The 13,152-nt window shown below is 43.5% G+C and overlaps 2 protein-coding genes across 11 annotated transcripts in view; one reads left to right on the forward strand and one right to left on the reverse strand.

Moving 5' to 3' along the window:
• The first annotated feature begins 165 nt into the window (after positions 1-165).
• fbxo16 (F-box protein 16) lies at positions 166-8,349 on the forward strand. Its single transcript, XM_084952371.1, has 9 exons — positions 166-2,110; positions 2,260-2,383; positions 3,422-3,457; positions 3,646-3,852; positions 3,947-4,111; positions 4,238-4,506; positions 5,634-5,748; positions 6,077-6,314; positions 7,107-8,349. Exons 2-9 carry the CDS (start codon positions 2,288-2,290, stop codon positions 7,169-7,171), a joined length of 1,191 nt encoding a protein of 396 aa, XP_084808497.1. The 5' UTR covers positions 166-2,110; positions 2,260-2,287; the 3' UTR covers positions 7,172-8,349.
• Positions 7,828-13,152, reverse strand: part of fam49a (family with sequence similarity 49 member A) — a 33,994-nt gene continuing 28,669 nt past the window's right edge. For 6 of the 10 annotated variants that reach the window (XM_084952375.1, XM_084952374.1, XM_084952378.1 and 3 more), the window contains 9 exons: positions 12,935-13,040; positions 12,675-12,811; positions 12,455-12,532; positions 12,114-12,230; positions 11,043-11,122; positions 10,841-10,967; positions 10,660-10,730; positions 9,782-9,841; positions 7,828-9,229 (listed from right to left, as the gene is read on the reverse strand). In XM_084952375.1, coding sequence (XP_084808501.1) covers positions 9,220-9,229; positions 9,782-9,841; positions 10,660-10,730; positions 10,841-10,967; positions 11,043-11,122; positions 12,114-12,230; positions 12,455-12,532; positions 12,675-12,811; positions 12,935-13,040 — 786 coding nt within the window. In that variant the 3' untranslated portion in view covers positions 7,828-9,219. Of the gene's footprint in view, positions 9,842-10,659; positions 10,731-10,840; positions 10,968-11,042; positions 11,123-12,113; positions 12,231-12,454; positions 12,533-12,674; positions 12,812-12,934; positions 13,041-13,152 lie in introns of all 10 variants that reach the window. The other 4 variants (XM_084952380.1, XM_084952379.1, XM_084952382.1 and 1 more) reach the window with 2 other exon arrangements.

Consider the following 13,152-nt stretch of genomic DNA (forward strand, 5'->3'; position numbering starts at 1 on the left):
CGGACTATCAAATTAAAAGCCTCTTCAACAAACGCCCGACTTCGTGGAAGCCAAAACACGACTACAGTTAGCTTTAGTCGAGCTGAATACATATGAAAGAAGCGATACGCTGTTTGCCACCTTAGTCGCGGATGTTGGCCCAATTTATTGCAACATACAAAAATATAAAAACTTTTTTTAGTTCAACAATAAAAGTTAAAAGTGTTGAAAATTGTGCTTAAATGATTTACATTTGATATGAACCACCTTTATTTACAACTCAGCCTGAACTCCCAGAGTCAAGCTTTCTTGTCATTTCTTTAAATATCTTCAGGAATAGTTCTCAGGCTTCTTGAAGGACATTCAAACAAGGGCGTAATTTCCAGGGGGGTTATGACCCCCCCTCCCAATAATCAGACCCAACCAATATAAGCCCCCCAATAAAATTATGAATTATCTTGCATTGATAGGCTGTTGATTTTCTTTACTCATTTCAGGTATTACCAGCAAAATTTTAATCATCTGGGAATGTACCCAGATTTATTTATTTTGTTAGACAGAGGTCTTGCGTTTCTATCCAGGTATGTTTTTACTGCATTGGCAGTGTGTTTGAGATCACCGCCTTGCTGAAAAATAAAGAAATGGAATCAGATGCTCTGCTGTAAAGTGGCATACCTCAGCCTTTTCTCCCTGTTTCACTTCCTGAACAATGGCTTCTTGGCAGCCGCCCTTCAACTGAAAGCATTTCTGATGAAGCGTCAGTGAACAGTAGACGGATTATCTGAAGCTCCAGATGCATCTCTCAGATCCCGTGTCAGGTCTTGGGTGGATTTTTCCCTTGTTTCTTAAGGACATGATGTTTAGATCTGCGATCTGCTGCAGATGGTTTTGGCTGACAGCTTCCTGTTTGTCCTCCACGTGTCTAGTTTTCAAAATGATATAATCCAGCTAGTACATAGTTAAAGCCAAACAGTTGTGCTCTTAAGTTTACATTAAGACATTTGTGTAGTAAATTTCACAATTCTGAATTTGTGTAATATGGCTGGCTTTTGGTTTTGCTGTAATAGTTTTCAGCTAACAGCTCTTTGGGAAACATCTTAATGGTGCAAAGTAATCGTTTGGTGCCAAACTGTGTTGCTGTAGGTGGTGTTTGTAGGTTCAGCTAAACTTTTGGGACCAAATATGCTTTTGCGACTGGTTAGTGCTTAGTGCTTAAACATACACATATTTAAAACTGCTTCTTTGCTGACGTCCTGTCTGTTATGTGTAGAGAAAACAGCGGCTGTGTTAGGTGACTTGTTTCATGCTGACTGGTCACAGGTCAGGTTTAAGCGGCTTAAAAACGGAGAGAAGGACAAATCTTTAAAACTCGTCAGAGAGACTTTGAAAGACTTCTCGGTGTCTTTGCTTTTCCAGTGAAACAAACGTTTCTTCGTCAGTCCAATAAAGAGTGAACTATTACTCTGAAGGCACAGGGCTCTTGTTTCCGGTCACACTCCCGCGTGTCTAACTTGACGCAGTTCTCCGTTTTTCTTCGCAGCAGGTTTTCTGTCCTCGTTGCGCGCGACCGCCCATCCGAGAACGAGCAGGCTTTGAATCAGAAACTTGTGTGACTGCTGGGAGTGAAAGCGTGGAGCTGGAGGACTGCGGGACACAGCAGACACAGCTCTGAAGATGCTGTTGGTTTATGATTCTAATTACACACCAACTGTTGGTTATTACTCCGTAAACAGATTCGTTTGTCCGGGCTTATTACTGCTGGTTCTGCTGCTGCGACAGTAAATAATAATGCTTTGTTTTTCTGTTGCTGTGTCAGCCAATGCGGAGCAGATGGTCTTTATATTAACTGCAGTGTCAGGACTTCTGCACCACGTTTGTCATCATTAGAGCGAGTGAGGCCCGCACACTCTGTGCTTTTCTCTGCAGCGACACCCACATCACCGCCTCCATGTGTGTCACAGGCTGTGACAAGCAGGAGAGCCTACACTCACAGTTTCTATGGAAACAAGTAAACTATCCACGGGGAAGTAGGAGAAAGAAGTGTGTGGGCACCAAGGCCGGGCCGAGCGCGCACCTACAAAGTGAGTTTGGAGCTGAATTTCTTTCTGCGAGCTGAGCTGAGGAGCTGCGGGTGAGTGAAACACCGCAGGACTGTGTTAGTGTTGGCTGGATTTTAAAAACATGAAACTATTAGGCACTACTGCTTCATGTACACACATGTACACAATGTAAGGAAAAGCAATACATACCTGAGTAGCAGTTACTGTTTTTGTATTCTAGAGCATCATCTTTGCTGACGCACTCTGTGATGGCACTTGCAACAAGATCTTTTGCAAGCTGTGCGAAGACGCAGACCAAACTGAGCACCTGGACTCCTCTGAACAACCCGCGGGCCAACAGCAAGGTCACATCAGCTTACACTGAAACTGTGCCGTCAGCCAAAGGGTGGCTGTTAATAGTTTCAGTAACTTTTATAAGATGTACAGCAGTGTTGTAGAAAGTAAAACTAACTACATCTTTTGATGAACGGTGTGACAAAATGTACATTTCTGTGTTAAAGCTGGTGAAGTACACAAAAGTACAGAACTGATCCCTCAAAACTTCCACAGAAGTACATAAAACAACTCTAACAGTGGAGTCAAGCGACTCTCAGCTTCCTTTTAAATGTTCCCTTCGCTGCAGTAAGATTTATGTCTGTTTCAGCCTGTGCTTGCAGGACCAGGTGTTTGCCTGATGCACTCTTGAAACCCCCCAAAATTATCCACAATAAAATAATTTGATTAGATCTAAATTGAATTTACTTTATTGGCATACATTCAGTTTATATGAAGCAAATTTTTCTTAATGACTAATTATTTAAATAAATAAGCCTCAGATTTTAATTTTTCTTTAAATTATTGCTTCCTGTTTATGCCGGCAATTTGATTTAATTTTTTTAACATATGATGTGTTTAGTAAACACAGTCACAAAGCAGGAATTCAGGAATTCATAATAATGTCCGTGGATGATCTAGACAGGCAATAATATCTAAATTAATATGCAAATATTTGGGTTTTTTTACTTTTTTAAAAGAAATTCATTTTAATGAAATGCATTCATTAATTTATTTGTATCTGTGTACTGGTTGCATTGGTCACTTCATTGGTCCTGGTCCTGCTTCATTATGTAAACAAAGGCGCTGTCATTAAAAGTGTTTTGTGAGCTGATTATTTGTGGATCAGCAGCAGGCTGTGACTGCCCTCACTGTCAGAAGAACACCGGGCTGGCTTTGCTTTAGTGTGGAAGCTTGAACAACATTGGCTCATTTCCTTGTTTTCTGTTTGACGGTGTTGGTCTTCCATAAATACCAAGTTCCTCGAAAGATTAAACAACTAAAAACTTTAAAACTGAATACTTTGGATACTATAGTTGTTAACCTTTGTCACTGTTGTCTCATTGTAGGTGTTTGAAGAGAGACGAAGCCTTCTGGCAAAGTGGGTATGTGTGAGCAGATGAATGAAGAAGCACCTAATGCGCCCTTACAGTGATCCCAGCGTGAGCTGAAGCCCACACAAATCCAGTTAGCAGTTAGAAACCATGCTGTGCTCACTGCAGACTTCTTTTTCCATCTGATCCAGTTTAGCTGAAGACGGCTTTTCTGCTGTATTCTTTCATGTCTTTACCAGTTTGACAGGTGGTCTGAGAGTCAGAGGAAGGCGGTGCTGCAGGACTTGGTGTTGAGCTGTTCAGTGGAGCAGCTCAGGTTCCTGAGCCTCAGTGTGAGCAGACAGCTCCCCCTGCAGGCCGCAGACTTCACCTGCCTGCTCCCCAGAGCCCTCTCCCTGTATCTCTTCTCCTTCCTGGACCCACGCAGCCTCTGTCGATGTGCCCAGGTACACGTGGATTCATTAATGGGGAGTGACGTAAAGTTTTGACCCTTGCTCTTGTGAAGAAGTCTGGTAAATGAATGATTCGATCCATGCGCAGGTGAGCTGGCAGTGGAAGAGCATTGTGGAGCTGGACCAGCTGTGGATGCCCAAGTGTCTGAGGCTCGGCTGGCTCCTCAGCTCCTCCCCGACACCATTCGAACAGGGCGTCTGGAAGAGACACTACATCCAGACAGTCCAGGAGCTGCGGCTGAGCGTCCTGCAGGTTAGGAGATCCAGAAGAGATTTAAACAATTATCCTACCTTTGTTTAACAACTCGATAAGACAAAATAACATTATTAAAATTTAGCTTTCAAAAACAAAACAAATAAAAGACCCTTTTTTCCCCAGGGTGCTTCATCGCAGCAGCAGTTTGTGGTTTCAGATGTCGCAGCAGCAAGCCGTGGTCACAAAGAGCCGTCAGAAATAGCAGCCATCAGGTTGGGGGAGTGTCCAGCATCCACCAAGCAGCAACCTGGAAGCAGCTCCAGCACAAGACTGAGAAAGGAGAAGCAGCCAGGTGCACCCCCACCATGGAGAGACTCTGACAGACGTCCCAAAGACACACTGCGCTTCAACTACCTGGACAATCTGGACCCCATCGAACAGGCGCTGAGAGCGTAAGACGGCAGGGAACATTTGCTGAATCACGTCTGGCATTAATGAGGCTTTAAGGTTCTTTATAGTGACGGCCCCACGGTGGCTGTAGCTCAGGTGGTAGAGTGGGTCACCTACTAATTGGAAGGTTGGTAGTTTGAGCCCCGTCTGCTCCAGTCTGTCAAATATCCTTGGGCACGACACTAACCCTAAAACGCTTTGTAGTGCATCCGTTGGAGTATGAATGTGTTTAAATTGCAGAGAGAAATAGCATAGTGGGAAAAAGTGCTTTGATTGCTCAGAGTAGAAAAGTGCTATATAAGAACAGGTGCATTTGGCATTAAAAATATTATAAATCCCAAACAGTGTCCTGTTAGCATGCACTAGGTGTCTGTGGAGAGAAAGAGTTCCCATTCAACAGGAAGAGACCTACAGCAGAACCAAGCCATCTGCCAAAATGGATATAAATGATGGACATTAACAACACAAAGAGCTTTGACAGCTCCAGATGAATGCCTCGGTGTTTTTTAACCAGACATAATATGTGAAAGAAACTTATCAGTCATAGAGTAGACATCCTCTAAAGCACAAACTGCTTTGTCCTTGTTTATGGTTCAAATGGGGACCAATATTTATTATATCAACATTATATCCACAAAGGAACTAGAAACGTTTGAGCTGGGTTATGTCATATTTGGGTGCTCGTCCGGGAAATTTTAGACTTGCTTGTGGAGAGAGGGTAGCATCAGAGGTTTTTCTTCACACCGTGCTTTCATCACGGTGTTTTTCAGGTCTGGGAGAACCCAAAGACCAGGATATTGCAGGAGGGCATTTTAATTTATTTAGAGCTCTTGGAGGAACCCTTTGTAACTCACCTTAGAGTGGCAGTGCAAGAGTCAGCAGGTGTTGCCTGGACTTAATAGTTGATTAACTAATTTGCACTTCAGTAATTTTTCATGATTCTCAGTTTTCGACTTTCATCTTATTGGCTGCCCCATCAGAAGGTTTGAACAGGTGGTGGTTGGGGCGATTTCTGCCTCACAACTGTCTGAGGGCTGAGCGGTTTCATCACAGCGTTCACTTGTAGATAAACTGATGTCGTTATCATGCATAATCGTTCCCCTTTACTGACTCTGCTGTCTTTCTCCAGGCAGATGAGAAACAACAGCGCCTCCACCTGCTGCACTAACACATCAAAGGCGGATGATGGGAAAAAGAAAACACTCTCTGAAGCAAATTATAAACTACGCAAAGCCAAATCGCTGGTAAACCACTCCCCATTCATCATCAGTGCCATATGGCTGTGACCTCCTTGTCTTAATCACAGGGAGATAATAAACGGAGACAAATCTCTGGAGACTGCATCCAGCAGGCATCATGCATTATGGAACAGCGTTTGCACAGCGGGAGGCAAATTATGCTGATGATGGTGTTTGAGAGAAGGGTGGAGGAGAGGGTGAAATAGAGGACACTGCTGCATCTAATATTCAGGCCTTGGTGGAATTACTGTATATTTATTTAAGATCTGGGTTTGCACTATACAACATACCACACTTAGACTGTGTTACTATGAGGTCACATCTCTTCTTTCAGATGTTCCTCAGCTCCAGCAGCAGACCCCACAGTCTTCCTCATGATCAGACACAAACTCACCCCACATGGACATCGCACAGTATCGCTGATCACCCCGTCATTGGGGAGTCTGCTGAGCGCCTTCTCCACTTATCCCAGTGGAACGCCGGGATCCGTCCGAAGCCGGCGAGGACGCCGGTGCCTCGGCTGAGTGTGGAAGCGCTCAGGGCGTTCCAGCGTTCACACAGGAGCGTTCCCAGTAAGTTTTCACAGTTCCTGCTGTTCCTCTGGGCTGAGTATGATGTAACCCCACATCAACAAGAAACCCCCTCAGGACAAACTGTAGGTTCAAAAGCTTCTGCAGGAAAGTGACTGCGTGCAGTTTCGCTCCCAAATGCTGAGAGGAGATTAATCATTTACTCTGTACTGCAAAATATTAATATACTCTTTGTGCGCTTGTATAAAAAGTTAGGTAGGTCTCATACAGGGCATGTTTTGCTTTAGCCTAACAATTGTGGCACATGCTTTGCAACCCACCCCAGCCTGTCCCTTTCCTGCTGTATTGGACAATGTCATGTCCGAATAGTGATTGATATTTACATATGCAGCCGGCATCACACTTCTAACCTGGTCCTTGGTGAAATATTACTTAACATGAGAGATCTGCTTCGTAGCAGAAGAAACACTGAGTGGATAAAATTTAGCTTAAGAATGGAAAATGCTCAGAGCTGATTCTTCAGTTTATGAAGGCGAACAAACTAATCTTGTTTTTTTAAAAAGCAAATAATTAAGCAGATGTTTCTTAAACTCCAGAATCAAGGGAGGGGTGGATTTATAAAATCCTAAAGAATCTATATTGTGTATAGCTCTGATCTATGGTGTACTGGTGTGATATAATTTGATTGATTTAAGCCTGTCCACAGTGTACAATCAGCACTGAAAGATGACACCAACAAAAGCTGCAAAGAGTCTGAGAAGCAGAGGAGGAACAGTGTGTGTGAGAAGTGGTGGAGGTGTTACCAGTCTTAAAAACTGTATTCACTGACTGTAGGTACACCCCTGTTTGAGGTTCAGCCCTGGACTGCGTCTGCATCACATTCGCAAGAGAAGAAGTAGATCGCCCCCTCCTGGAGGAAGTACAGTCTGCAACCTCAAGACCTGGAGCTTCAATCTTTCTGCACATGCAGTGTGTAACCCTGACTAGATGTAGACAGATGGATCATTAGGAAAAGTATTTGACATTTAATTCTATAAGAGAAATGACAAAGAGACAATGTCACCCATTTGTAGACAGTAATTCTAACGTATTTCTGTATTAGTACTGTGTTAACAGACGGGATGGGCAAATGAACTTAGAACACCGCCCCCCTCCCCACCCAAAAAAACCCCTCCAACCCTGTAAGAGTCTACAAAAAAATTGAACCTATACGCACTTGATTTATTACAACAATTAATAATTTCCTGATGATTTTATGTCTCCAGCAGCTCTTCGGGCTCTGATAATAATGGACACCAAGTATATTTAAAGTCTACTTTTTGCTAGCCCAGATCAGCACATTACAAATGCACCATGCTAATGAGACGAGCTCACACGTTTGTCCAAATATTTACCCAAATTTAAAAACAACAAGACTTTAAAATCTGAAAAACTTAAAGCATCAAAACAGCTGCATTTTATATACAGACGTTTTAATACTTCTAACATGAACACTTCAGTTTAAAATTGCTGAGTTATAATCAGCTGTAACACAAGAACGCCAAAACAAACGATGTGTGTAAGAAATGTACCACCTTTATTATCCAGTCCACACGTCCCATTCAATATGCAACAACACAGCAAAACCATTTCTAACACCAGTGAGTCTGAACTCCAGAAATACTTAACAGTAAATGTCAGTTTGAGACAAAGTAACTGATTTTGATCAGTATTCAAAACAACTTGTCAACACACAGCATATGTTGGGCAAAGAGGGAAGCCTCGTGTACATCAATTATGACAGACAATGTCATTTTTTTATTAATAATAATAAAAAAATCCACTTCAGTCAGATATGAAATATCACTCTCATACGCACAGCCGGCTTCAAACGAGCTTTCACTCGTTGCATATAAACATGGCGTCCAAAATGTATGTATATATATTACTAAATACAAGAGAAAGAAACTTATATGAAAGACTGTGTTAATTTACTGTTAACTAATCAGAGGATGAGTGTTAAAGACCAGGAGTGTATTTATGGCTTTTGGATTCAAAATAAAGTAAAACTGTGGATGTTTCACAGGTTACGTCCTAACACGTGTCGGCCTGCGGCAGATTTTAAGGCAAATGTGGCGCTTCGCAATGAGCCACAGACACCACAGGGGTTAATCGTCACTCGGTGGATGACACAGTTATTACTGTAATTAGGTCGCGTTGTAAAAAGGCTCAAACAACAGAGCGTACAGCAGTTGAACAAAAACAAAGTAAAAGTTGACTGCTGTGCACGAGGACTCATTGCTTCGTATAATAGACGTGCTGTCCTGATGCACCGGTGATCAGATGACATTACAAATGAACTAAAACGAAAATTAAAGCACAGATTGTCCAACCGCCTGTGAGCAGGCTCGAAACAAAACCCCCCAAAATCAGAGAGAACCGTTCTTCTAAAACGACAGCAGAGCGCGGTTTTAGAAGAACGAGCTACAGGCCGTGATCAGTGACAACAACCTTACACTCCGATGTTTGATTTGAGTTTCTCAGGCGTGAGTCTTGGAATTGCTCAGAAGACTATGATGAATTTACACATGATCAAAAACCATATAAAAAAAACAATCTGGACACATTTCCCCTCCCAGTCCAGGAGAAATGTTACTCAATTCTTTCCTCAAAGAGACTCACAAACAAAAGTGGAAAACAGAAGAAAAACAGAATTTATTCAGAAAATTAAAGACATTTTTGGCTTTTCTTTTAAAGAAAGTTCAACAGCAAAGCCTCGCAGATTAAAAGTCACCCAGAAGACGGAAAACACACAATTATTGTCACGCAAGTCAAACACGACTGAGTAAAACGCGGCGGGTTCGGTGACGTCTTTCACCGACTTCTCATCAGTCGCACCCCTCAGCTTTGACACGCTGGATCTCACTGGACGTGCAAAGTCAGGTTTCATGTTCACAGTGGGTTTAATTCAAAGGCTGCTGGAGTTTGAACACAGAAAAGAGAGAGAACACACCAAGGTGCTCTTAGTGAAACATCGCCCCCTGCTTTAGTCTTCAGCCCTTCACGGCGACACAAACGATTAGAATGATTGTGCGTCTCATTGTGCGCGAGTCGACACACGTGAAGATGAAATATCTTCAGCGTCTGTCTGGATTTGAGGAGAAACAGTTTGATGGCCACAGTTCCAAATAAAAAATTGAAAAAGTACATTTTAAAGGACGTTTTCCTGCTGCCTGGGATCTTTATTTGTGAGCGCTGCTCGCAAAGCTCAGTACATGTAAGGCTGATAGGCAACCATCATTTGTGCTCTGACCGCTCGAGGCAATTATGTGAAGCTTCTTTCTTTTTGCACAGTGTGTACATGATCTGCAGGCTTCAGTAACTTGGAGGGAATCACTATGCAAATACACAAAAGTATTAACATCGACTCTTTAAATAATGTAAACATATACATCTTATCTGAGGTCAGAGCAGTGATCCTCTTCATATCTATTTATATATATATTTATATAAGAGAGAAGGAATATTACTGGAGCATCGTCCGGATGTTCTTCGGAGTGGTCTCGTCATTCAGGTGTTTTGTGGTGAATCTGAGGAGAAAAAAGGAGTCGGAGTGGACGTTAGTGCACCAATGAAAACATCGAGGCCGCGTAAAGAAGCTCCAAAGGAATTCTTGCTGACAAACACAAAAGCGATTTTCACACATGCAGTTTGGACAGTTCTGTGAGAATCAGGTCAGGAAACTTCCCACGGTTCAGGAAACTGTGCTCCTCAGACACGTTCACACTGCTGTGGTTTAGACCAGCGGTCCCCAACCCCCGGGCCAGCACCGGTCCGTGATTCGTTAGGAATCCGGACGCCAGAGTTGAGGCTCAGGTGTGAAATTTATGTTTTTTTTAGTGTTTTTATTGTTAACTCGGTTTCCCTGGGTGTTATGAATAAATCTCTTTTTTTTTATACTGATTTATTTTGTTGTATTTATCCGCGACACCTTAAAGTCCGGTCTGTGAAAATATCATCGGACATAAACTGGTCGGGGACGCTGGGTTAGATGATAAGGTAGCTGGAGACGTGTGCAGCCACCTAAACCTGCTCGCTGGCTTCAAATACACCAGACTATCACCTGTACCAACCAACCCAGTGTGACATCACACATACTTGAACCTGCCAGCTCCCTTTTGTAAAGACCAGGCCATGTCCAACCGGATATTTGCTTTCAGCAGAGGTGGTGTTTTAAGGAAACTGTGTGGAAATGGTTGCAGTTCGGCTTTACCTCGGCAGGCACACGTACAACCTCTCATAACTTTCAAAGCCAAAATTGATCCATAGCATGAGTCAGAATCTTAATATAATCAGAATCAAACCCACACAGGAACAGTCGGCATCCAAAGACGAGCTGTGAACCTACTTGAGTGCATTCAGGAGACCTTCTACGTTGTCTGCTGGCTGGTCCTTCAGGACTTTTATGCAGCCTTTCATCTGAAGACAAATCAATGATGTCAGCAATGACTTACAATACTGTGTGTGTGTGTGTGTGTGTGTGTGTGTGTGTGTGTGTGTGTGTGTGTGTGTGTGCGCGCGCGCCTTACATCTATCTTGGAGGACTTGTTGAAGGCGCCGTTGGGGTGGACGTGGTCATACAGAATGATGACTCCAACCATGACCCTCATGCAAAACAAGAGCGTGTCCTCACTGCTGAAACGACTCGAATACTCTCTGCACGCACACAAGAGGAGGATCAGAAAAGTTTAATGATTTACGTGTGTGTGTGTGTGTGTGTGTGTGACTCACGGCGTCTCAAGCATGACTTTACAGACGCTGGCCATGGTGCTGAGACAGTCTGTTGTGTTCTCCAGTGGAAGCGTCTTGTTCTAAACAAAGTCACACGTTATCATTACAAAGGCTGATGGGTAAAATAATTTTAGACCTGAAATTAAATTTCTGAAAAACAAGTGCAAAAAGGAACTTTGAACCTCGTTGTCCTGAAATAAAAGAGGAACTTTGGGCAACAAAAGAAAATCATTCACAGAAAGATAAACTAAAGTGCCACATGTAGTGTTTTTTTGTCATTTGAAAGATCAAAGCTGTGGCTCAGTATTCAGAGAAGCTCGTCTACAGCTGAAGGTCTGTGGTTCCATCTGTAGCTCCTGTGGTTTCTCCTCAGGTAAGATCCTGAGAGTCAAGGACCCGTGAAACGTCCATCCAATCTGTGTGTGTGTGTGCGTGTCTGTGTGAGTGTGTGTTAGCTGAGAGTGAAAAAGCTCGATACGAATCACTGCCTGTTCATGGTGGACTAAACTAGGAGAGGGCAGAGACAACACTGACCTACACAGTAATTTGATGGCGCGGTCAGATTAGCTAAATGAGTTTAAGAGGCCGCATCGGTCACTTGACAGTAAAGACGTTTGAACCTGTCCACAGACATGTTGTCTGGTTAACTGCTGACTCTAAAGCTTGATTCAGACTTCTGTGGGAACTCTGTGTCCTCCACGCCATCCGAGTCGTTGCGTCGACCTGATGTAAAGTTTCTCGTGCGCCACGTTTAGGATTAAAAAGACTTCCGGTTACAATGTGAGTGACAACGATGGCAATAACAGTAAAGTGTTTCTGTGTTTGGCCTCAGACACACAGAAAACTAAAGAGCTGAAACATAATGTTTGAAGGTTGACCTGCAACCCACTGTGACAGATCCACCCACTGTGACAGATCCACCCACTGTGGAAAACAATCAGTTGGAAATGACCAAACAAAAAAAAAGCTGATATTTGTGTCACATTTATGAGGACAGACTCAACTAATATTGCCTTCATGAAATGCATCATTAAAGCCAGGAGGAAATCGCCGGCTGTGTTAGACTCGTACCTCTGACACAAAGCTTGTGGTTGCATTGCTGAGTGTTTTCAGCATGGGTGTGGCCTCCGCGTAGAACAGAGACATCCTGTTGGCCATCTCGTTGTTGACTTCATTCTCAATGTCCAGCTGTGGGTGCAGAAATAACCACGAGGCTTCAGGTTTATTCCCACTGCTGAGCAGAAACAAGCGCCCTACTCTGCCAAGTTTAGATGAAAAAACTAATCTGATCAGTTTGTTCTCGTCCTGACTCGGGTTCACCGCGAGAAAAGAAAGGGACCCTCTTTTAGACCGAGTACGTCCTCCAGATACAAATCTGACTAAACCAGGAAAAGATTTTTCCCCAGACTCACGTTCATGTTGTTTATCTGGTTTCTGCTGATGGTCCTTCTGTAGTAGCTGAAGTCGTTCTGGATGGCAGGATTCCTCATCTACGGGAAAACAAAGAGACAGTCCATCATTTCGCCATCACACACGTCAGTGTTTGATAAAACCGTACAGGACAACACACGAGGTATCGGGATAAGGCTGACTGTGTGCGCGTCTGAGTTTAGCTCGAGTGTTTCCACAGACCTTGAGCTCATCAAAGCGCAGAGTGAAGTGGAGGATCTCAGCGAACTGTTTGGCCAGCGCCTGCTCCCTCTCCAGGTGCTGAGTGGGCGTGAGGGGCGGACACGTCAGGGACTCCAACAAACTCTGCAGAGCCTTCTCTGTACACACACACACACACACACACACACACACACTCTCTTTATTCATAATCTTAAATGTGATGAGAAATTTGACTTTAACGTAACCTGTTCAGTGACAGAAAGCAGGCGTTTGTTCAGCACCTAGTTTGAGGGAGAAGCTGTAAAACCTCTTGAGTTTGATGACCAGCGGGCAGACGGAGTTCCACGCTTTCTCCTGCAGGCTGTGATCACTGGGGTTTTGGATCGCCTGGAACCAAAGAAACACTCATCAACCGTCACACGCATCTCGACAGCACGGAGCGACGCACACAGATCTAAAATGGTAAACAGGGCTTTCTGTATGATAACAGAAGCATTCG

Source organism: Perissodus microlepis, chromosome 15, assembly GCF_051167445.1.
Source record: "Perissodus microlepis isolate ML-2025 ecotype Zambia chromosome 15, ASM5116744v1, whole genome shotgun sequence".
In the NCBI taxonomy this organism is placed as follows: domain Eukaryota; kingdom Metazoa; phylum Chordata; class Actinopteri; order Cichliformes; family Cichlidae; genus Perissodus; species Perissodus microlepis.